We start from the raw sequence: 23,544 nt of genomic DNA, 5'->3' as shown, positions 1-23,544 counted from the left end.
TCATAATTACCATAGTCCATAAAAGCTAGATGATATGCCGCGCATTGCTACGGAAATTGCTGCAATATATGTAAATGAAATTTGGTAATATGAACATTGAATTAATAATGTAAGAACTAAACGTGGAAGTAAATGTGATTATGTTATAACTATAAATATTTTTTGAATATAGGTAGCATATTTAAAACATTCGAGCCTCTTTGCATGCTTGGTTGCATATTGAGCTGGGACATTTTCAATGATATTGATTTGGTACCATGAATTTATCACTTTTTTCTATATACTTAGTAGAAGTAGTTTGCAATATATTTTAATGATTTGGTTGTACTTGGCGTGAATACTTGGATTAATAATATATGAACTGAACCTAAAATACATATTGTATATTTTATTTGATTAGTGTACAGTTGAAAAATATCTATTGAATATAAGTAGAATAATAGAATAGAAAATCTTTTCCCATGCATGTTGAGTGGGCCCTTGATGAGGGAGGCATGTGTGGAGAGGTCGGATGTGTGCAGGTTGACACAAATAGATTAAATTTTGTGGGGTACATGGTTGCATGCCAAGAGAATTGAGTTAGTGGGTTTACATACAAAGTAAACGATAGAAGGAATCTACTACCCTATAAAAGCACGAGAGGCGGAGATTCAGACAATTTCATCCATTCAAACAACTTGATCCAATGGTCCATATCACTCCGATGTTTAAACTAAAACATGGTTGTTATTAGCACCCTCGGCACCGCACCCCCACTAATTACTCCCAGTTACCAAATTAACCTCTCACACGCATCGCAGAACCTCCCTCCACCTCTTCTGACTTCACCGCCCCCATCTTCCCTCCCCCATACAACTGCTCCTGGTGCCTCTCCTGCACCGCCCTGCACCGGCGCCTCCTCGGCTCGCCGCGCGTCGCGGGATCGTTTCCCCTCCTCGCACACTGTCGACACTGCCATAGGCGGAGGTGCTGCCGCCCACGCAATCTAACACCGAGGCGAGGCGCCGGCGCATCGACACCAATGCGGGATCCGTCCGCTCTCCTCGCTTGCCGTTGATGCCGGCCATAGGCGGAGATGCCTCTGCCCCACGTGATCTGGCAAGGTCGTCTACCGTCACAACTACCCTTGAGATCCAGTGAGGTCGCCTTCCGTCACGGCTGCAGGTGACTTGGGCGTGGTAGTCGTCCCCATCATCACCACTATCCCCATGGCACGCGGTGGTCCTTCCTGGCTTCGAGGACTTCCAGACCCAAAGCTCATTTGTGCTACGATGTGTTTACTGGAATGCATCTTCAACAATGGTAAGTGACTGACCTTGTATCATCAAACTATTTGTGCTACAATGTCGTTCAATACCAACAATTAGGAATGAGAACAAAACTGAGATAAAGATTGCAAGCCTGGCAATTTAGCATTCATGTACACACTCATATGTGCAGGATTTGTTGTCAAATGAGGTCAAACATAATATTCACATGAACACATACGCACCCATTTTGTTTCATGATATAGCTACGAGAACATGGACAGGTAGTACATGTATTTTGTTTGGTATTCAGTAGATGTCTCCATGAGAATTGTCATTCATTCAGGGAAGCACGTTTCAGGGTTCATCCATTTTTGTATTTATTCATCAAGTTCAGTTTTGTAGGAAGCCATATATATAGTGGTTTTCATTAATCAAGTTCCAATTTGCAGGTACCATGCATTTCCTCTTCTAGCCAATTTATTTGGTGTATCCTTTTGTTGTGAGGAAAACAATTGTTTACCCTTTTCTTCTTGAAACAGATAAATGTTGCATTAGTTCACCCTGTCATTATCTCATTCCACCCCTAACACATGTTATAACTTTTCTTCTTTGATCATTGATGCTCTTCCAAACTGCAGGGGCTAATAGAATATCTTCCTGAAAATTTCCTTGCTCCAGTACATTTAAAACGATGAACTTCCTTTCTTCAGTAGAAGTGCTGCCCCCGTGGATATATATGGGAACCACTTTCTACAATATAAATGAGGTGATCGTCTACTTTCCATATCATTTTTTTTGAAGATTAGCTTCTTGCATCCTAATGCTCATTTTTTGTTAGTTATTCATCTACTACCACTATAAAAGAAAGAGAGGGCGAAGAACCAGATCATCCTATCCATCGAAACCTGCAATCTGATGGTCTACATCCCTCCAGCATACTAAACGCGTTTTACGCTTTAATTACCCACCATGCCATCTACTACCCCTATAAAAGGAAGAGAGGGGCAGATCCAAACAATCAGGTCCGTTCATTTACAACAATCTGATGGTCCATAATTCTTCTATGTTTGACGCTACAAGCCACGTATTGAGGCCATCGCTAACCCTGCTCCGCGGTTAAAAAAAATCTACCCACAACGCACGCACGATCTCTCGCCCCCTGCATCCTCCCGCACGGGCCGTTCCTCCACGCCCGCACGACCTCTCGCCATCTCCTCCTCCCGCACGGGCCATTCGCCGCCCCGCCGTTCCTCCCTCCCTCCCTCCCCCCCCCCTCCCGCCGCCGCTCAGCTTGGCGGAGCCGCCGGAGCCACCCCCTTCGCCGCCATCCAGTAGCTGGCAACCGGCGCGCTCCCACGTCGCCGCCGGTGGGCCGCCGCAAGACCGTCGTCGCCCGCGTCCATACCCTCATCCATCTGCATAGCCCCGGCTTCGTCTCCTCCGCGCCGAGGCCGTACGCGCCCTTGATTTGGACGGCAGTACCACCGGGGCGCATCACCTTCTTGTGCCTCCCACATCGGCCTCCATCTCCATGGTTGTCCTCCTCTGTACCCAATGTCTGTCTATAAGCTTCATGTGCATCAGTAGTCTTGAGCCACCAATCTGGATCGAACAGGTCGCAAGGGCTTGCCGGCAACACCTGATCTTTGATCTGGTTTGTATGCATGCGTGTGTGTGATTAGTTTCAGCGGCCACATGTCGTTGTAGTAAGATGATGCATCACGCATTGAATGGAACCATAAGGCTAGGAGCGTGTGCACACACTGGCGTCGGCGGCATGGTGTCAAGCTGCGGAGAAGGCATCCGGCGAGGCGGCCATCAGGTTCTCCATCTCCTCTTGAATTCTGCTAATTATCTTGGCATTTTATTGGCCTGTCAAACAAGAGCATCCATCACCATCTCCCCATATACACTCGTACTGAACACCATACCCGACTGCTACTTTGGTACAGTACGGTGATTAGTCTTTCCTAATTCTCTTGACCAAAGCATTGCCCTTTGCTATTTCTCAGTTTCTATATCTCCGGATTAATCGATGAGTCAAAAGCTGATGCTTCCGTTTCGAAATCATAGTTTTGTTTTCAAAATCATAGAAAAGTTCGGGACGGCTAGACTATAGCATGCTCTGGACATCCTACTGATGCCGATGATTTTGCTTTGCAGGTGGATAAGTGGATGGCACATGTGTATATTGCTGTTGAGGGATTATATTTGACATTTTATTTTTATCCCAACACTAGATTGAAGTGGTGATTTACAAAGGATTTTTAGTGGGGCACAAGTGTAGATTGATACAAAAGCATGCTGAATAGTGAAGTAGTACCATGCTAGAATTACTTGGCTACATTTTTTTTGTTTCTTTGATGCAATGTAATCTTTGTTGTTCCTGTTATTAGTGATTTTTCTAGAACATCGGGTAAGCACTATGCTAAAAAAAAAGCTATTCTAGAAAAGGATGAGAAGAGCTATTCCAGAAAAGGATGAGAAGAGCCTCAAGGTACATTCTTTTTATTCTGCCAGTGTGTCTTACATATTTTCTAGCTTGCAATGCTTTATAAGATATTTCATATGGAGGTCAATGTTGAAAAAAAAGGAGTAGTCAACTTGTGGAGAACAATGTTAATCAAGCTCTCATGATATTTCCTCTGCTTCAAGATGCTTTCTCAGCTATTTGTTAACATGCTTCTGAACTTTGATTTTCTTTACTAAACTAGACCATTGTGCAGGATCATGATGGGTCGTCCTTAAAAATCTTGACAATTACCCTTGACACAACACATGGGATGTGCTCAATCCTACTTATTTTTGTCTGTTATTTTATATATGTTTTTCACCTCAGAGATTTTATTAAATTTCAGTTGGGTTATAACAAGAGATGCAAATAAAGAACTTTATTACGGGTTTTCATAAAACAAATATATACTTCCAAATACCTTGAAGGTTATTGATTATATGCAGCAAGGCCATTTGATTAAGTTGGCTCTTTTTTGACACCAATTTATATGCAAGCTATTTGAATATATATTTGTGGAAGAAAGTACAGAAGTGTGTTTGGGTGAGGCCAAGGTTAAACATCTCACATTTTGTTTCAGAAATCATCTCTACTTAAGTCCAAGAGGTCATCAGGTGATGAGATGGATGAACTCCCAGTTTGCATTTATTGGGAGCTATGAAACTGGTAAAATGATTATGGTTCCCGCAACTCCTAAGGTCGAGGTTTTCTTCCACATTTCTATAATTTTATTTATCTTTGTACTAATTTATCACCCATTATGCGTTTTTTCTCCTTTAGACTAATTATCAGAATATACTGGCCAAGAGACCGTTCTTACTTTTGGTATTGCATCTTTTTTCTCAACAGCCTATTACATTGGAACTTGGTGAAGAAGACCTATTCCTATTTGAGTATGTTGACATCGACAAAAGGTACATGCCGCATGCTGAGACTTATAAACCCTATGTGGGACTTTTCATGAAATCATATCGAGAAGGATGTTACCTCCCACAAAGTCTTTATTTGATGTCTAGGGCTTGTCATTTGTCCTGTTTATATGTCCACTAGAGTAATCATAGCAGCTAGATTGTATCACCACTAAAGTCGAAAGCTTCGGAATGGATATATATTATATCTTATGTTGTCTTGGTATCTAAACCGCTCCTATGTGCAGGCAGCAAAGAGAACAAGTATTGAAGGGGGCATAAAGAACTATGGGAGAAGCATCCATTTGACAAGCTCAAAGTCATTGGTTCGCACTACCGTGGTTATATCAAAGATGCAATGGGAAAGAAAGTTAGCTTGTTCACCATCTTGACTGCATTTTCATTGTTTCTTATTAGGCCTGAGATGTAGATATACTGGTAGGCATTCTTCACCCATTATGACTGAAGCCTGATTATCACATTGTATTGCCATGCGTTACAAACTGTTTTTGAAATGTAACTCCTGCACATCATACGAGAACTTGGTTTAGATTATGATTATTCATTTACATATCATTATTTACACTCTTGTCTTAGAGTAAGAAAACTTGGTTCTTTGAAGTTCAGATTATGAGTTCACAATTAGTTTAATCCTGACCATGTACAGTTTTTTGTATAAAATGGTGCGTATTTTTGTACAGAAAGAAGCGAGAGCACATGGTATTTATAGTTTCTGCTTACCTCTGACCTTGGTTACTTTGAATGATTATATGCTTACTCACCGAGTATAATAGCTCATTTTTTGTTCTTTGAAGAATTGAAGGTATTACTATACTCACTGGGTATAATAGCTCAATTTTTGTTCTTTCTAACTACTAAGTGATAAAATGTTATGCTGCAATATTTGGTTCCTGTTTTAGTGGAAATTGGAGCTTTTACCTATAGTTTGCGGAAATCTGTGTTTTGAATACTTTCAATGAGGCAGAGGTTAAATGCTCTGTAAATAAAGACAGACAACAAGGATTAGTGAGTTTATGTCTTTGTTTGTACTGTTTTTATACAAGGACAACAATGAACGACATATGTACTTTTCATCCTATTTGTTTCTAGCATGTAAATGTAAGTATTTCTTCATACACGTGAGAAAGAAAATATTAGTTCTTACACGTTTGAGGATATGTATAACCATAATATGTAATGCAATTGTGGTGAGGTAGAACGAGGAGGAGAGGTGTGTGATGCTAGACATATTAGCAAAATTTTTAGTTCAGTTGATTACATTCATGAGTGTTCTTCCGTTGCAACATACGGGCCTTGTTCACTGCATACACAGATATACTACTATCTTATAGAATATGTTGATCAAGGATGAAGAGGTGGATAAGTTTGTGGCTTTAGTTACTGAATGTCCAGATCTGGCTTGCTTCTCAACTAGGGCCTACATTTAGAGAAGACATATTCATATGTACGTGATTTATAAGGTCCTTTTTCTATACATGTTTGCAAAGTTTGTCGGTATATTATGCAGAGACAACTTGCCATGGTCTGCGTAGATGTGTTCTTTATTTCTCAATTTCTTTTGCTTTAAAACGATGTTGATTGGCTGAAAGAATGGTTCTGCATGGTTTGCACTCACACCTACTTGAATTTAGAGTTTTATTAGCAAATCCATTTAGAACAGTGTTAACATTTTACATTTTTCTACAGAAAGTTGTACACTGCAGGGGTCTATACCCACAAACCAAGGAAGGCAACTCAGAAGTTTTTCCCTGCCAATAACCAAGATTCACAAGGATAGGAGGGCAGAGATATCATGCTGCCATGGAACTGGTCCATTTGTCATTGCCTTGCTGCTTTCATGTTCCCTGATATTCAGTAGCCATATACTTTTAGGACTTAGGATGTGATTTCACATGCGTTGCTGATCATAGTTGATGCTTTTGTCGGTTCAGGGTGAGCTATTTTGTGTACAATTGCTATTGGCCGTGTAATGACTGGCTATGCATGGCTCTGTTTTATTGAGCTTAGATGAAAATTTGATGGACCACCTAAATTCATACGAAACAAACAAAGGCTAAGTAGAGCCCCAAATTAGAGACACGATGGATGTCCATCCTGATCACTATTAGATTTTGTCATCGAAGAGCTACTAATAGACTTACAATCTCGAATGACTACCTGTATTTTTCAGAAAATTTGTTGACCTGGTCTTATTTGGGTATAGGACATGCCTGTACTTTTTGTGAAAGTTACAGGATGCACATTCTATTTAAAATGGATACATTGCAAATTTTGTTATACCTCCATTGGTCAGGACCTGACCATGGAAGAATGAACCCTAAATGATGTCAAATTATTGGTCAGGATCTCCACATAATATTTCACCAGCTTAGGCATCTGCATTGTCTGTTAGACAGGTTTGGTTTTTGGTTATGTATGGGTCCTTGCTTAGTATGGCCCGGGAAACCTGACAGGTTATGTATGGGTAGTCGCTTAGTATGGCCCGGGAAGGGCTAGCCACTGAACCACATTAGTTGTAGGTAATGAGTAGCCTTATTTTGGTGATAAAGATGTGATATCAATGCAACATGCTGGTTTGCTACTGCGAGCGGACCGACACCATTCTGCGAGGGAGGCGAGAAGCACTGGTGAGCCGGCGACAGCTATTCTGTGTCGAGTGAGGTGGTGCTGCAAACACCGTGTTTCATTGATGCGAGTGGTGACGCGGGGCGACCAACGTCGACTACGATGGAGCTGTGGAGTGGGGCACTGCAAGCAGTGATGCGGGAGACCGACGTCTATTGGGAAGTGGCGCAACAAGTGGTGCTGAGGGGGCACGGGAGCTAGGGTAGTTGGGCAAATCCAACGACGCACATGTCCTGATCGTACAACTCAGGAGGGGGGTGGTCGCTGAATGTGATCGCCCAGCTAACGCCTGACGTTTCCCTATTTGGGTATGAGGCACATTGGTTCATAAACAATCTGACACGTCTTTATGACTTGGGAATTCTATCCACCTTGCATCAAATTTAAAATCCTATAAGAAAATTATTCTATGTTATGATAGAAATATTTATGTTCCATAGTATAACATGCTTTCAGTCAAGACGTGCATTGCACGTGCATGCTTACTAGTGTGTATCCAAATAGTACTCCCTCCGTATCTAAGAGTAAACAAATCTAGGAGTAATTTGGACGGAGGTAATACAAATATACAATGAAACAAGCCATATAAGTTCGATTCCTCCAAGATTCCTATGTAATTTATTGGAAAGAAAGAGGGCCTGAATGCTGGACTATATTCAATTATCATGACAATCTGTTACAATGCCAAACACACTCAGATTCTCTTTTTCAACAATTGACCAACCTGACAAATGCCCTGAATATTTTGAGCCCCGGCACACAGCATTGCAGACTTTCAAGTGAACAATGCAAAACAGAAGGCAAAAAAAGTTACCTGGAATAATTTTATTCTCTTACACCTCATCCCAAGACGATGGAAACAGGGTTAAGTCCAGGAGCGGAAAAAAATGTTTTCTTACAATCAAATCATTTTGTACGTGGAGGGGGAACAAATAATTTCTTTTATCCCATTTAGAAGCTTTATTGAGAAATCCAAATCTCTAGATATACAAGCCTGGTAGCCAGCAGATCATTACACCTGTGCTATGATACAATCTTACTAGAAGCCTGGAGATACAAGATTCACAGGAAAACTTTACAGAGGAATTAAGTTGCTGTAGTTCTGGGAACGGCACCAAAGAGCAGCACAAGAGTGGAACACTTGCATCCTATAGGTCATATGGTCATCTTCAACGATGCCGTCTCCAATGCAGATATGCTCAGCACCTATGGTGAACCAAACGAGCGGATGTATTTTAGGTTGCAATCATCTTGATTGGACCACTCTGTAATTAAGAATCAAATCCTCCGGCTTCTTCCAAATATATGTCCTCACCGTCGCCAAACTCATCTCAGGTGACAGAACCTGCTGCAAAAAGTATTCTTTAACACAACTGCACAATGATAAGTTTGCTCTCAAACCACAAAATGTAATGCGGGCTTCCATTATGCCTTACGAATACTTGCCTGGTTGTTGCACAATATCTCGACAGAAGGTTTCAGTTTTTGCCATGGCTTTAGTCCAAGCCGTGAAGAACTATCTAGGGCTGATGTGCCAGAGGTCAAACCCATGGCAAATGTGCTGTCCGGACTTCCATCCAATGGTTTCTCAAGAACAAGCTTCTCAACAACATAGTTAGCAACCTGTACACACAAACAAATTTAATACATGACATAAAATAAGATGATAAATAACAACAGCAATAACTTGTTCATAATATGTGACTGTATCGTATTATCAATATTTGTATGATTCAGCTAGGGTACTGAAAAATAGCGTTTGACACCTATTGTCGAGGTAGTTAGGTGCTCAAAAAACAAAGGCAGATAAGAAAAAACTAGCTAGTTAGCTATCTCCACGTTTCTTCCCATGTACTCCCGCCGTCCCAAAATAAGTGTCTCAACCTTAGTACAGGTTGAGACACTTATTTTGGGACGGAGAGAGTATGTAACCAATTGACATATAGTACTTCCATGGATCGCCAAAGCTGCTTCCATCCTTCATCTTATGCCACTTTTTTTGTCGAGAGAAATTCACCCTTTGCAACTTAAATCTTTAACTTTGTTCTAGATAACTGATTTCAGTAACATCTTACTTTGAGAACTCGCAGTATCCGTGGAGCGCTGAGTTTCCCTTGCGTTATGTTTGGTGCAGGTGAGCCTTCGGCTGGATGCAAATAAAAGCCACACCTACATTTCAAAAGGAGAAGCAGTGTCAGGAACATATTTACTGAGAGATCGAATTTTCAGTCTGCAAGTGGTTCTCCCAATTAGGGTATATTGCAGAACAAATAATCACATCATTAACTGAAGGAAATAAAAAAAGACAGACCCAGTGCTAGAAGCTCCCACACCAGGTGGGGTCTGGGGAAGGTAATACAGCTTCACGGAAGTTCAAGGATAAATAAACAGTAAAATCATACTAGCATATTTGAGCTCAAGGATGGATAATCACTCCACACCAAAATCATATATCATCGTTTTAGTTCCAAAATTCATTGTCACTGCTACATGAAAAATATATGTATGGAAACATACCATGACTGACTGGGTTCAAGACTTGGAAGGTCATAAGAAAATGGCCAGAACAAAAAACTTGCAACAATTTAAAAGTTAAGCATCATCACAATAACACGGGCTTGCAAACTACTGCAATAAAGTGTTTCGCCTTCTAAAATGCTTTGCTACTCCAATTACTAAGGTAGCTATATCCAAGGACGGGAAACATGTTTCAAAGATATAAAATAAAAATATCGTCTCGGGATAAAAACATGTTGAGATGATAAATTACTTTGTGTTCTCTTTTGGAAATCGGCCGTTCTCAGCACAGTCCACACACCACCATGGCAAATCATCCTCGGTTCCATCCAAATCGGTAATTCTTTTTCTCCAAGGCCCTCCACTAGAACTTTCCGTGATAATTGATGGAGGCGAAACCGTGGAGAACTCAAACGAGGGAAGCACATTATTTGCATGGTTTTCGCTTCCATCGTCGACGTCGGATCTTGGATGTGGTAAGTTTTTCAATGATACATCTTTCCCTATTGAAGAATCACCATTGGACAAGCTGTGTGGGCCTGGTTTCGGCCTTCGTTTACTCCAATGAACTAACAAACCACGAAGAGTTTCATGAGCCAAATTAATCTGCACAATTTTTGGACAACTGTTCAGAAGATGACTTGCTAGTGGCCCATACTATGGCAAAGTGAATTTCTTTAATATGTGTAATGAAAGGTTTACAGTAAAAATGAAATGACAAATATTAATAACAAGATATTTCCGTTGCAACTCAAGAACATAGATGAACTACTGATCCAACTAATTTCTGAACAGTAAGCTTAAAACAAAAAATAACCATAGTCCGCATTATGATATGTTTTCGTGCAAACCTTAAGATCTTCCTGTGCTCCAGTAACATTCAAATCAACCGCATATATTTCTGCAGAAAAGCATTGTGGAGTATCCAGGTGAACAGACAGGCACCCCAATCGAGCGTCCATGGTGAACCATGCAGGTATGCTAACCTAAAATAGAGAAGGATGTGACATAGCAATATGAAGAGCATCTTTAAATAAAACATAAACAAAAAATGGCAGTCATACCATCTCAAATAACTCCTTTTTCTTATCATCAAACGAAACCTGCAAGCAAAATGAAGTGGCTTAACATTCTAGCAAACCTTCCAATTTGTTCAAAGAGATCCATATGAACTGTGAGCTTCTCAAATTTGGATACGACCTAGCAATGCTGCTAGCTCTTAACATTTGTATATTATCCATGAGGAAAAGTGCACTCAAGTCATCGAGAGGGAATAGGAACCTTGCCAAAATCTTCGATAACAGCTCCTCGAGTAATCTCCCATAATTTAACAGAACCAACAGTATCCTGTAAAATAGGATGAAGGTGGATGATGCCACTTGTTGCGTTTGATAACAACAAAGACAAATTTGAAAATATCTTATAATCACCTTTGTCAGGACATGCCTTCTATTATTCATGATCTCATGTTGAACTATAGCTGGAACTCCAGGAATAGTGAAAGATGGCTCTTTGTATACAGGCACCTAGAGTGGTTTAGAAAATAGAAGTTATTAACATGTACACCTGTGCAAGATGACCGAGTAAAAGTAACTGTTGCTGATCAGTCAAGCAAAAACAGGTATAGAGTTGAGTAGATCAATGAAACATTGATATCATAAGCACATAATATAAGACAAAAGGCTAAAAAAAACTGACGTGTATCTGGCATTAATTTTGAATAGTGCCCAAAGTAGAATATAAACATAGAAATTACGTAGCAAAAAAAAACCCAGTGTTTATTTGCCATCATCTCTGAGAAAAAACAGATAGCTGGTTAACATGGGAAAAACAAGACCTCAAAGTTAATATTACATGGCCATAGATCTTGAATAATTTGCCCCAAAGTTAACAGACATGTAAATAGTTTCTATTGAAACAAGTCCTCCAACTATACAAATATAAAGATTCAAAGGGGCAGATCCAACTAATCTCGACCATCAAACCATGCCAATCAAACAACCTAGATTACTCCAACGTTGAGCACTCAAACATGTTTAGCATTCAATTAATATCATACATAATATCTAGGTGAGTGCTAACCACGTAATTAACGCGCAGTTAATATCCTACCTAGTATCAACGTGCAACCAATATCCAAAATAATAGCAACGTGCATTGCAGGTACACGATTACTAGTCAGCCATAGGAGATGAAACTATCATCACAGATTGCATGTCTCGGAAATAATGAGTTATTAACTTATTATTATGGCGCATCTCAGAAATGTGACGTCACTGCTCAGAAGCCAGAACATAACGTGTCTGATAAAATAACGTAACAGATGAAAAGATGGCAACTGTCATGCTTACAGGTGCTGATCCTTCTAAAGAAGCTCTTGCTCTTGAGAATGACAAATTCCCAGCTAAGAATGAGCCTCCCTTTTGAAAAACCTTTTGTGGGGTTTGCCCTTCAGCTGGCCATCCATAAACAGAAGAATCAGTTGTTGCAACCCATATTGTATCATCTTGCAAGGACAACTGTAGGATTGGGTGTTCATTTGTGCATAGTAAGACACTCTCTCGTGTGGAGAGGTCTGTCAGGTACACCTGTACCAACGGAAAACAGAGAAGTTCAGGATTTAGAACTGTAGGCATTATTCAACAAAATGAGATATTTTACTCACGGACTGATCTCTTCCACCACTATAAACATGACCAAATGAAGGGGTGCTTGCGAGCGCCCAAACCGAATCAGTGTGAACGGCATAAGAATGCACACAGCGTTGCTGTCCTAGATCCCATAGTCTGCAAAGTATGAACATATTTAGACAAGATGCAAAAAATTATTTGCAGAATCTATGCATGCAGGCTAACATGCCCGCGACGCAGTGATTGTCCGCGATGCCGGAAATTAGTTAATGCACTGTTACTTTAATAATCGTGATGTGTTAATAATATTCATGTGGACGTTCACGGACGCATCCGCCTGCATCCCTACTTGGCATCATGACCAAATACAGAAAATATGAACTTTGTATTTACCTTATCATTGAGTCAGACGAGCCTGATAGACAATACCTGGAAAAATATGTTATACAGTGTTAACTAGTTTCAAACTTCTAATGAAAATAGATGGGATTCAACAAAGTTCCACAAAGCCTGTCAACATTATCTAGTGTTGGTCAACACCATTTTTTAAACCTTGCAGCCAAAATCGGTAATTTAATCATCAAAAACCACATGTTCCTTTCAAATATGACACATCAGCTCCCACAAACAAACATCTGCATCCTAGTCAGTTTTTTTGCCATGTGAGTTATTTCCATCTCATCAACTAATAACACATAGAAGTGGCTGACATTGACCATTGCCACTAGGATGGTAACCAGCATGATGACCATGCCAATTAATGTCCCCTTTGGGCAGTCAATCGATTTCAGTGGTGAAGTTACGGCTTTTGAACTACTGATCACGTGACTAATGCAACTTAAAAGATAGTGGATAATTATTTGCAAAAGATAATGATTCAGCAGTAACCTTTCTCCAAAATATAAAGGGCTTGTTGTTGACTGCAACTATAGGAAACTAAAAATGCTAGGCCAGGAACATGTACAGATGATAATTTATGGTCTACAAAGTTGTATATATGGAACACATAAATGGGTACAATATTGTCTGAGCTGTTCTATGATTCACTTTTGAAACATCTAATGTCATCATAACCACTCATCTGCAGACAATGCATTATCTTAGATGAATCTATGAGAGAACTTTGATGATGCCTAAACACAAACCTTCCAGTGGAATCAATAAGCAAAGCCCTGATATTGTCAGTGTGCCCTCTCAATTTCATGTTCTTAGAACCTGTCCTGGGATCCCAAACACGAACAACCTATATCAAACCAGTAGGAAGTCTATAAGAAAAGGTCCAAATAAAATGGCAGTTAAAGGATCACATGCTTGCTCTTGAAAATGAATAGTGCAATACCTTTTCAGTACCACCAGAGACAAGCAATGTCCCTGTATCATTCATATCCAATGCATAAACTGAATCCTTATGACCTTTGGCAGCAATTGGACAGTACCCATGTGATTTTCCGTTGGTAGAAACAATGTTGCCACTAGAATTTACATTGCACAAGGTTGACAAAGCAGGTCCAGAGTTTCCGTTAGGAACCTCATCCTCTTTTGCATCTACAGATTTGGCTATAGGTGCAATAGCAGCATCAAGATCCCATATGAAGACCTCACCACCAAGGCCACCAGAGGCTACAATATTGCTCTACAATGAAGGCACAAAAAGCATATAAAATATAGTAGATATAGAACTAATACTTCCACATAGTCATAGGTCTGGCAATGTATACATTCTTTTCAGCCGCAGCAAGACATATCACATAATCAGAATGCTGGCGGAGAGTCTTGGTACAAGCACCATCTGCTAAGCAATTCCACACCTGTAAAAAATAAGTATTGGGGCTTAGTTTGGGGTTTCTGAAACATGCCTGCCAAATTTATTTTATAACGCTGTGAAAAAATAGCCACACAAACATATATTGGTTAGGCAACCAAAAAAAAAGGAAACAAAAAGGCATGCAGGCACGACAAAAAATATCTAAAAACAGGGGCCACTGAAACAACAAACCTTTAATGTGGTGTCTGAGGAACAGGAAACAAGATTTTGGCCAACAATAATGGCATCGTTAACCTGCACAATAAAGATAGCAGCTTGTAAAACAAGGCAATACTTCAGCAGTGATACAAGAGAGTCAACACATGTAAGCAGGAAGCAAGTATCAGTTCAAAGTCCTGACGGATTTATTTCTCCATCCACTAACAGAATCTACTGCCTAACTTTCATAATTGGACAATAAAACTATGTAGGACTAGGAGAATCTTCCATCCAGCCCATCTTGTTTCACGTGGATACAAGTAACAAATAATTTAGCAAATATGCAAAGGTTACAGGACTGGCCCTGCTCCCAAGTATTGTCCAGAACTCCGGATGGCCTCCCACCCATTTACAAAGGATACACAGAATTTCAGACTCGAACAGCACAATAAAAAATATATCCAAAAAAGGCAAAGATGGAAGAACAACCGAAATGAATTGATTGTACCGAACTATAAATATGTTAACAAAATGTAATGACAACACCCTCTATTTGATGTTGAAATCTAGTTTGATGCTCTTGAGCTAATAAATTACAAAAGAAAATGATCCAATGGCAATTCAAATAGAGACAATACCGCGGTTTCAAAATGTAAAATCAGCTGGAGCAGGAGTACATAGAAAAACATACCCAATCAACATGTGACTCAAAGGTTGCTGAAAAGTTTGCGTCCCCATTTTGGTATTCCCATCTCTTCAAGGTACCATCGCGACTCCCAGTAAAAAGATAATCACTTGTACCAGAAGCAGAAGCATTCAGGTACGACAAGCAGTTGATTCCAGCACAATGCTGAAAAACAAGCAGAAGGAAATGCATGAGGACTTTTGGGTGTAGCAAGAACTGTTTCAAGCTAACTACAATACCTAAGAACAACTAGTTAATACTGAAGCGGGGCTGACCTTTTTATTATCAGCATCATTGAGCACATATGTGAAGCGCTTCTCCTTTCTCGGTCGACTTGAACCAGCTGTGTTTCCAGCACTCCCGACACGATGCATTGAAAGGTGGATATGTATCAAAAACTGCAGTAGCCTAACATACAAAACCAGCGATAAATTATTTCAATTTAACCATGGATGAATCGATGCTGGATATTTTATAAAGAATTTGAGATTGCATAATCTCCAGTATGCTAATAAAGCTTCCTGACAGGGCAGGTTGACATAACATTGGGCAATTTTGGAGCAAAAGAAAATGCAGCATCTAGCAACAGTTATAATTGAGATGCAAAATCTCGAAGTTACACAAATCAATTCACTGAATTTACTGCTATAAAAATCACAGACATATAGAGTTCCTTTTGATTACTGGTTCAAAGGAAAAACACCAAAACAGGAAGCACCATTTCACATATTACCGAAAACTCACTTGACCAGACAATGGTAAGTCACTCTGACCCCTACTTTTCCCCATCAAAACTAAATAGTTCCTATTAAGTTTTGAACTGAAGTATCAATGATCCCACATGTAGCAAAACAAGCTGGCAAAGTACCATGATTCACCACGGCGCTAGTCAGAAGACACGCCAGCACTAGGTACCTAGGCAGGAGGGTGTTGCCCACGCCTAGGCATCCGCCTCTTCGAACACTGATAAACGATCCCCACCCCGGCACAGGGGCATGGGGAGAATAAACTGGTGCTAGTGGTATTGTTCAGGATCTCAAAGTAGTATTAGTTCAGGGGCCGAAATACATGGGCGATGGGGCCTTGACAGTCCTAGCGATGAGAATAGGGTCAACTGAGACCGATCTTGAAGAAAGGGATCTGGCTGGATTCAATTGCTCGCTGCGCGAAGACAAAACACGCGATAATCTGAGCAAGCTAGGGCTTCCTTACCAGCAAAAGGGATCGCGTCCCTTCCGGAGGTCCGCGCCAGTCCAGGAGCAGCAGACGGGATCAGCGGAGAAAGTACGCGAGAACCGAGCCCCGTAGCATGCGTCCTTCGGCGGGAGGCGACGGCAGCGGCAGACGAGGAGGAGGAGGAGGAACTCGGTGTGGGCTTCAGCGGTGGGAGTCTCAGGGGCGATGCCGCGGGATTGGGAGCAGAAAGTGCCGCCGATCGATCTGGTTGGGGTGGATAGGGGTTGGGGCGCTGGGGAGTGGGACGGGGTTTTGCGCGGCGGCGTTAGCGGTTGTCGCGGCGAGGTGAGGGCGCGACGCGGGGGGGGGGGGGGGGGGGGGGGGAGCGACGAGGAGGAGGGCGAGGCGAGGTCGAGGAGGCAGGTGGGTCAATAGAGGTGTCGGGTGCTTCCGCTTGCAAAAGGCCGGGCCGATCCGGGCTGGGCAGGGCAGGTCCTACGGCCTGTTTGGTTGGAGGCAGTAGGGGCTGTTTGGTTGGCTTCCATAAAAATCTGCGTGACTCATACTTTGTTTGATTCAGCTTTTATTGGCTTCCATAAAAATCTACGTGACTCATGCTTTGTTTGATTCAGCTTTTATTGATGGATTGAACCAAAGGACGAACTCAGCAGAACCCGATTCCAGAAATCCGCTGCCAACATCTGAATCAAAAGCTGAAGCAGCTCAGGACGTGCTTTCCAAAATCTGATTTCGCTGTGGACCAAATTTTGAAAAAGTTGTATCAGCTAATTTGTCAAATGACCTACATCTTTTTCACATCAGATTTTTCACAGTTATTTTTTCACAACAGATTTTTTACAGCTATTTTTAGAAATCCATAGCCGAACCAAACAGGGCCTCAGGCACCAATCTCAGATGTTGGATGGAGGCGTGAGGTTAGGAACGTTGCCTGAGTAAAGAGCTGCCTATTAGGACTCCATCCAAACAGTCCCGCAATCTCAGCCTCAGACGAGAAATTCAACGCGTGAGATTCCTGGCATCAACTCCAACGTCATAGCTGAGCTGCACGGCAATGGCCTAACGAACCTTACTCCTCGTCTGAAAAGTCTGCAACATAATACGTTGCAGCCCGAAAACGGGTCAGCACATGGAATATGCTCGCAAAGTAACACAGTAGAGCAAGAACAGAATAATGCTATCACTACATGCATATTTGGCTGGTGGAAAGCTCTATGGTTATAGTTTTTACGAAAAGCCAATTTTTCCCTACAACAAAGAAATAGATTTTAATTTAACTATCATGGTAGTTGAAACATCATTGTGAAGGTTCCTCCAATTCAATCCCAATTAAGGTAATTATCAACCCAACAACATTAATTTAGAGTGATGAGATACTTAAGATACTTCAAGTACTAGATACTCAAGATGTCCATAACCGGGGACACGGCTAACCATAATTAGTTTGTACACTCTGCAGAGGTTTGCGCACTTTTCCCCACAAGACTCGATCGTCTCCGTTGGATTTCTCGCACTACATGGTGTTTGAGAAACGGATGACCGAGACACAGTCTTTCAGAAATATTAACTCTCTACTCCGGGCAGACCATACCAAACCTACAACCCACTACCTGTTGATCCACCTCTTCAAGAGCTTCACGTAACTTACTCAACTATGATAGAGCCCATAATAGCTTGTGGTTGCACACGGAAGTTTCTAGCATGAATAATCTCAGTTCCCTTTGAGTCTGGGTGGCGGTCCATAGGAAGATCACACGGGTACTCCGGGATTTCCAAAAATACAGGCAACACTGGGTACTCCAGGTGCCTCAATCCACCCAGATGCGTATTTAAGTTGCCAACCATTAATTATCAATCTCATATCTGTCATGGATTTCACTCACCCAAACCTCGTCTACGAGCATAGCATAGCAATATAAGCAATACGTAGAAGTAACTCCCAAGGGTTTGAATGTAACAGGGTAATAGGTTCTACCTCATCAACTACTTCCCAACCCACATGTTAATGACATCCTAACCATGCAATGTTTGTGGATTGGAACTAATGCATAAAAACTGGATGATAAAGGGGTATTATCAAAGTGTTACTTGCCTTGCTGACGATCCGCGTAACCTAGAGACTCCAAATAGCACGCTTCACACTCCGGGAATTATATCGCAAACAAACAATAGCATACATAAGCAATCAAGCAAAGAAGCACGGGTAAAACTCAAATAAGAAGATCTAACCAGAAAGTTCAACTTAAGAACTCCGGTTTGCAAAAAGAATCAAATCAAACGGAGCGACGAAACTCAAACGGCGAAAGAAACAAGATCCGTTTACTAATCTGGACCTAGGTCAAATCTTACAGTAGCAAAAACTTGTGCAAGTTGGTTAAGCGGAAAGAGGGTCTCGAGACGAAGATCTAGGCGCTTGAATCGCCTGATTTCGACTAACGAGCGAAAAGATAAACTAGAACGAAAATCAGATCAGAAATCGCGATCAGAAATAACCGCGGAAAAAATCCGATAAAAGAAAACTGATGAACAGGCTAACGAACGAGCGTTCGTTATCTGTAACTAACGGGCGAAAACTGTTTGTTAAAATGAACATACGTACGAACGTCTGCTAAAAAGAAAAACCGACGAACCTAAAAAAACAAGTTAGGGTTTTCTTAAAAAAACGGATCGGTTTTATTTTAAAAAACGGTGGCTACCTCGTCGGTCCAGCGAGGCACGGCGGCGACGGCGAGGCGCGGTAGCGGGCGAGGCGGTGGCAGCGGCAGGCGGCGGCGGTGCGGCGGCTTGGGTGGCGGTTGCGACGGCTTGGGCTGCAGGGCGAGGCGGTGGTGGTGGGTGGTGGTGACGGCGGGGGGGCGTATATAAAGGTGAGAGGGGGTGCCTTGGGGAGGGGGCAATGGGCGGCGGGGATGGAGTCCGACTCGGACTCCTCCGAGTTAGGGCGGCGGCGGCATGGCCGGTCTCCTGGAAGGAGACGGTGCGCGGGAGAGGCGGGCCGGCGGCTGGGCTTCGGCCCAGTTAGCCTGCGAACTTTTTTTTTCTTTTTTAAATAAATTCCGCCGAAACTAAAAAAATCCTAGAAAATAAAATAAAAATCTAAAAATGTCAAAACAAATTTTCACCATCTAAATGAAATATTTAAAAAGGAATGGACATTTTCTTGGCCCTAAAATGCAATTTTAAAAACGTGCAATTTTTTTCTAATGCAAACAAAATTGCAAATAAAATCCAAATAAAACAAACATTTGATTTTAAATATTTTTCCTCCAATATTTCAATTATTTTGGAGAATTCGTATTATCTCCTCTCATATATTTTTATTATGAAATACTTTCGGAGAGAAAAATAATTAAAATCAAAAATCCTCGTTTCAAAATTTGATAAAATCAAATTTGCAAACCGGGAAAATCCCCAACTCTCTCTGATAGAGGCAAAGGTGTCCCGTCTTTCGATGAGATGGTGGATTTCGCTTTGGTGGAAGTCGACTTTGACGATCCGACTACGAACGTGCGAGGACGTCGCGCCTTAGCAATTGCTAAACCAACTCCGAGAGGTTATTGACCACGCCGGAGCACGATCAACCTGACCACGAGGGTCTGTTTCCTGCGAGCAAACGAAGAACAAGCAAGAAACTGAGATTGCAATCTGGATATTGCGAATATAAGATGAAAGCTTTATTGATCAAGGTGGGGTTCTGTGACGCCTTTGTCTGGTTGTTGAACACAAACGAAGTACGCGAAGTTGCAGCTATGGCGAACTTTTAATCTAAACAAAACCCAAAGTCTAAACGATGCCCTAAGGGCTGTATATATGGAGGAAGAGGGGGGAATTTCGTGGCCCTTGGTGGAGGGGTCCGAAATCAACCCTATCTCTTGTTTCCCCACACATACGGACTCTAAAAATAGCCTATACTTATGTATTTCGAAATTACATGGGCCTGGCCCAATAATAAGGTGACGCAGCACCTAAAATAGCCTCGGGAACGAAATTTATGAAGTGGCATCTTGTATATTTCGTCCAAGGCTTCATGCACACATTATGGTGGCTTCAAAGTCCTGAAATCATCACTTGTAACTCCGTTCTTGTTCCCCTTGCGCATGCCATCATCTCCATGCTTGTTCTTGCTCCAATGTTCATCCTTCTCCAAGCTAGGCCCTTCATTTGTAAGCAAAACAAATGTATCCAATTTAGGCAGCATCATATTCTCATGAACATTAGAATCATTACCAAGAAACGAAAGTACCTGATAATTTAGTTGGCGTGCACGAGCTCTAGTAATTGGTCCAGTATGTATAGCAGCAGGGGTTGTGGGTGTAACAATTGTATTGATGTCCTCATCATCCTCCCCTTCTTGAAATGAAGTCGTCCTCGACGGAAGTTCATCTTCCTCACCCAAATAAGGCTTCAAATCTGCAATGTTAAAAGTGGGACTAACCCCAAAATCTGCAGGCAGCTCAAGTTTATATGCATTATCATTTATTTTCTCTAACACCTTAAAGGGACCATCAGCACGTGGCATTAACTTTGATTTGCGCAAATCAGGAAATCTATCCTTACGCAAATGTAACCAAACAAGATCTCCAGGTGCAAACACAACATGTTTTCTACCCTTATCTCCAGCAAGTTTATATTTAGCATTCATGCGCTCAATGTTTTCCTTAGTTAACTCATGCATTTTTAAAATCAATTCAGCACGTTGTTTAGCATCAAAATTAACCTTCTCCGAAGATGGAAGAGGCAACAAATCAATAGGTGCACGAGGTAGGAAACCATACACAACTTCAAAAGGGCACATCTTAGTAGTAGAATGCAATGAACGATTATAAGCAAATTCAATATGAGGCAAGCATTCCTCCCACATTTTCTTATTATTCTTCAAAACAGCCCTAAGCATAGTAGACAACGTTCTATTGACTACTTCAGTTTGTCCATCAGTTTGGGGGTGACAAGTAGTACTAAAAAGCAGTTTAGTCCCCAACTTAGCCCATAAACATCTCCAAAAGTGGCTAAGAAATTTAGTATCACGATCTGAAACAATAGTATTTGGCACACCATGCAAGCGAATAATTTCACGAAAGAACAAATCAGCAACATTAACAGCATCATCACTTTTATGACATGGTATAAAGTGTGCCATTTTCGAGAATCTATCCACGACAACAAATATGCTATCCCTCCCCTTCTTTGTTCGAGGTAAACCTAAAACAAAGTCCATAGATATATCCTCCCAAGGAACAGTAGGTACAGGCAAAGGCATATATAAACCATGAGGATTGAGTCGTGACTTAGCTTTTTGACATGTAGTGCAGCGAGCAATAAAACGCTCAACATCCCGTCTCATCTTTGGCCAAAAGAAATGTGTAGCAAGTACGTCCTCCGTCTTCTTCACGCCAAAGTGTCCCATTAATCCTCCTCCATGCGCCTCCTGCAACAACAAAAGACGAACGGAGCTAGCTGGAATGCATAGCTTGTTAGCACGAAACACAAATCCATCGTTAACAACAAACTTGTTCCACATTCTTCCTTCTTTACAATTCTGCATTACATCTTTAAAATCAGCATCATGCACATATTGATCTTTGATGGTCTCCAAACCAAATATTTTGAAGTCAAGTTGTGAAAGCATAGTATAGCGACGAGACAATGCATCAGCAATAACATTTTCTTTTCCCTTCTTGTGTTTAATGACATAAGGGAAAGTCTCAATGAATTCAACCCATTTAGCATGTCTACGATTCAGTTTAGCTTGACTTTTAATATGTTTCAAAGATTCATGATCAGAATGTATAACAAATTCTTTGGGCCATAAATAATGTTGCCATGTTTCTAAAGTCCGAACAAGAGCATATAATTCTTTATCATAAGTAGAATAATTCAGACTAGGCCCACTCAATTTTTCAGAAAAGTATGCAACAGGTTTGCCATCTTGTAATAACACACCTCCTAATCCAATTCCACTAGCATCACATTCAAGCTCAAAAGTCTTATTAAAATCAGGAAGTTGGAGTAAAGGAGCATGTGTCAACTTATCTTTCAATACCGTGAAGGCTTCTTCCTGTGCGGTACCCCAAAGAAAAGGCACATCTTTCTTTGTAAGCTCATTGAGAGGTGCAGCAATGGTGCTGAAATCTCTCACAAAACGCCTATAGAATCCAGCGAGGCCAAGAAAACTCCTCACTTGTGTGACCGTTTTGGGCTGCGGCCAACTCTCAATAGCTTCAATCTTGGCTTTATCAACTTCAATTCCCTGTGGAGTAACAACATAGCCAAGAAAAGATACTCGGTCGGTGCAAAAGGTGCACTTCCCAAGGTTACCAAACAAACGTGCATCACGTAGAGCAATAAAAACAGCACGTAAATGTTCCAAATGTTCTTCCAAAGATCTGCTATAAATCAATATGTCATCAAAGTAAACTACCACAAATCGTCCAATGAAAGCACGTAAAACTTCGTTCATTAATCTCATGAAAGTACTAGGTGCATTAGTTAACCCAAAAGGCATGACTAACCACTCATATAATCCAAACTTAGTTTTAAATGCTGTTTTCCATTCATCTCCCAATTTCATACGAATTTGATGGTAGCCACTACGCAAATCAACTTTGGAGAATATTGTAGAGCCACTCAATTCATCAAGCATATCATCTAGCCTAGGAATAGGATGACGATAACGAATAGTAATATTATTAATGCCTCTACAATCAACACACATACGTGATGTACCATCCTTTTTCGGCACTAGAATAATAGGAACAGCACAAGGACTAAGGGATTCGCGTATATAACCTTTGTCGAGAAGCTCTTGTACTTGACGCATAATCTCCTTCGTCTCCTCTGGATTGGTACGGTATGGTGCACGGTTTGGCAGTGAAGCACCGGGAATTAAGTCAATCTGATGCTCAATCCCTCGAATAGGCGGTAATCCCGGTGGCACGTCTTGTGGAAAGACGTCAGCAAACTCCTGCAAAATGTTAGTGACAGCAGGAGGCAAAGAGGAAGGCACGTCCTCGAATGAAAATAATGCCTCTTTGCACACAAAAGCATAGCAAACAGATTTGCTGAAATCTAGCTCATCAATATCAGATTTGGTGGCAAATAAACATGCACTTTTCAATTTAATTTCAGAAGCAACACTAGATGGTTTATTATTAGGCTTCATTTGTTGCTCAAATTCTTTTGCCACAATCTGATTTTCACTCTTATTCGTCTCCTGTTTTGCTTTATTAGCTCTATTAATAT

At 41.2% G+C, this 23,544-nt stretch overlaps 1 protein-coding gene and 1 long non-coding RNA gene across 12 annotated transcripts; one reads left to right on the top strand and one right to left on the bottom strand.

The window, feature by feature from the left end:
* Nucleotides 1-757: 757 nt before the first annotated feature.
* Nucleotides 758-6,865, top strand: LOC123102941 (uncharacterized). 11 transcript variants are annotated; one of them, XR_006449517.1, is made up of 6 exons: nucleotides 765-1,302; nucleotides 1,700-2,016; nucleotides 2,089-2,272; nucleotides 3,414-4,460; nucleotides 4,612-4,676; nucleotides 4,919-6,865. It is a non-coding gene; the product is annotated as an uncharacterized lncRNA (long non-coding RNA). The 11 variants fall into 11 exon arrangements; XR_006449518.1 differs by having other exon boundaries at nucleotides 758-1,302; nucleotides 1,700-3,747; nucleotides 4,343-4,460; XR_006449515.1 differs by having other exon boundaries at nucleotides 760-1,302; nucleotides 1,700-3,747; nucleotides 3,977-4,460.
* A 1,316-nt stretch (nucleotides 6,866-8,181) lies between these two features.
* Nucleotides 8,182-16,662, bottom strand: LOC123102940 (WD repeat-containing protein 48). Its single transcript, XM_044524425.1, has 18 exons — nucleotides 16,324-16,662; nucleotides 15,387-15,519; nucleotides 15,118-15,276; nucleotides 14,460-14,522; nucleotides 14,182-14,271; nucleotides 13,803-14,096; nucleotides 13,609-13,706; nucleotides 12,857-12,892; nucleotides 12,499-12,619; nucleotides 12,185-12,421; nucleotides 11,264-11,359; nucleotides 11,115-11,180; nucleotides 10,898-10,936; nucleotides 10,685-10,819; nucleotides 10,087-10,439; nucleotides 9,392-9,485; nucleotides 8,763-8,939; nucleotides 8,182-8,661 (listed from the first exon to the last, which is right to left on the bottom strand). Exons 2-18 carry the CDS (start codon nucleotides 15,483-15,485, stop codon nucleotides 8,563-8,565), a joined length of 2,256 nt encoding a protein of 751 aa, XP_044380360.1. The 5' UTR covers nucleotides 15,486-15,519; nucleotides 16,324-16,662; the 3' UTR covers nucleotides 8,182-8,562.
* Between the last annotated feature and the right edge of the window lie 6,882 nt (nucleotides 16,663-23,544).

The sequence above is a fragment of the Triticum aestivum genome, chromosome 5A (genome assembly GCF_018294505.1).
Source record: "Triticum aestivum cultivar Chinese Spring chromosome 5A, IWGSC CS RefSeq v2.1, whole genome shotgun sequence".
In the NCBI taxonomy this organism is placed as follows: domain Eukaryota; kingdom Viridiplantae; phylum Streptophyta; class Magnoliopsida; order Poales; family Poaceae; genus Triticum; species Triticum aestivum.
This window is presented reverse-complemented; position numbering and strand designations above follow the sequence as displayed.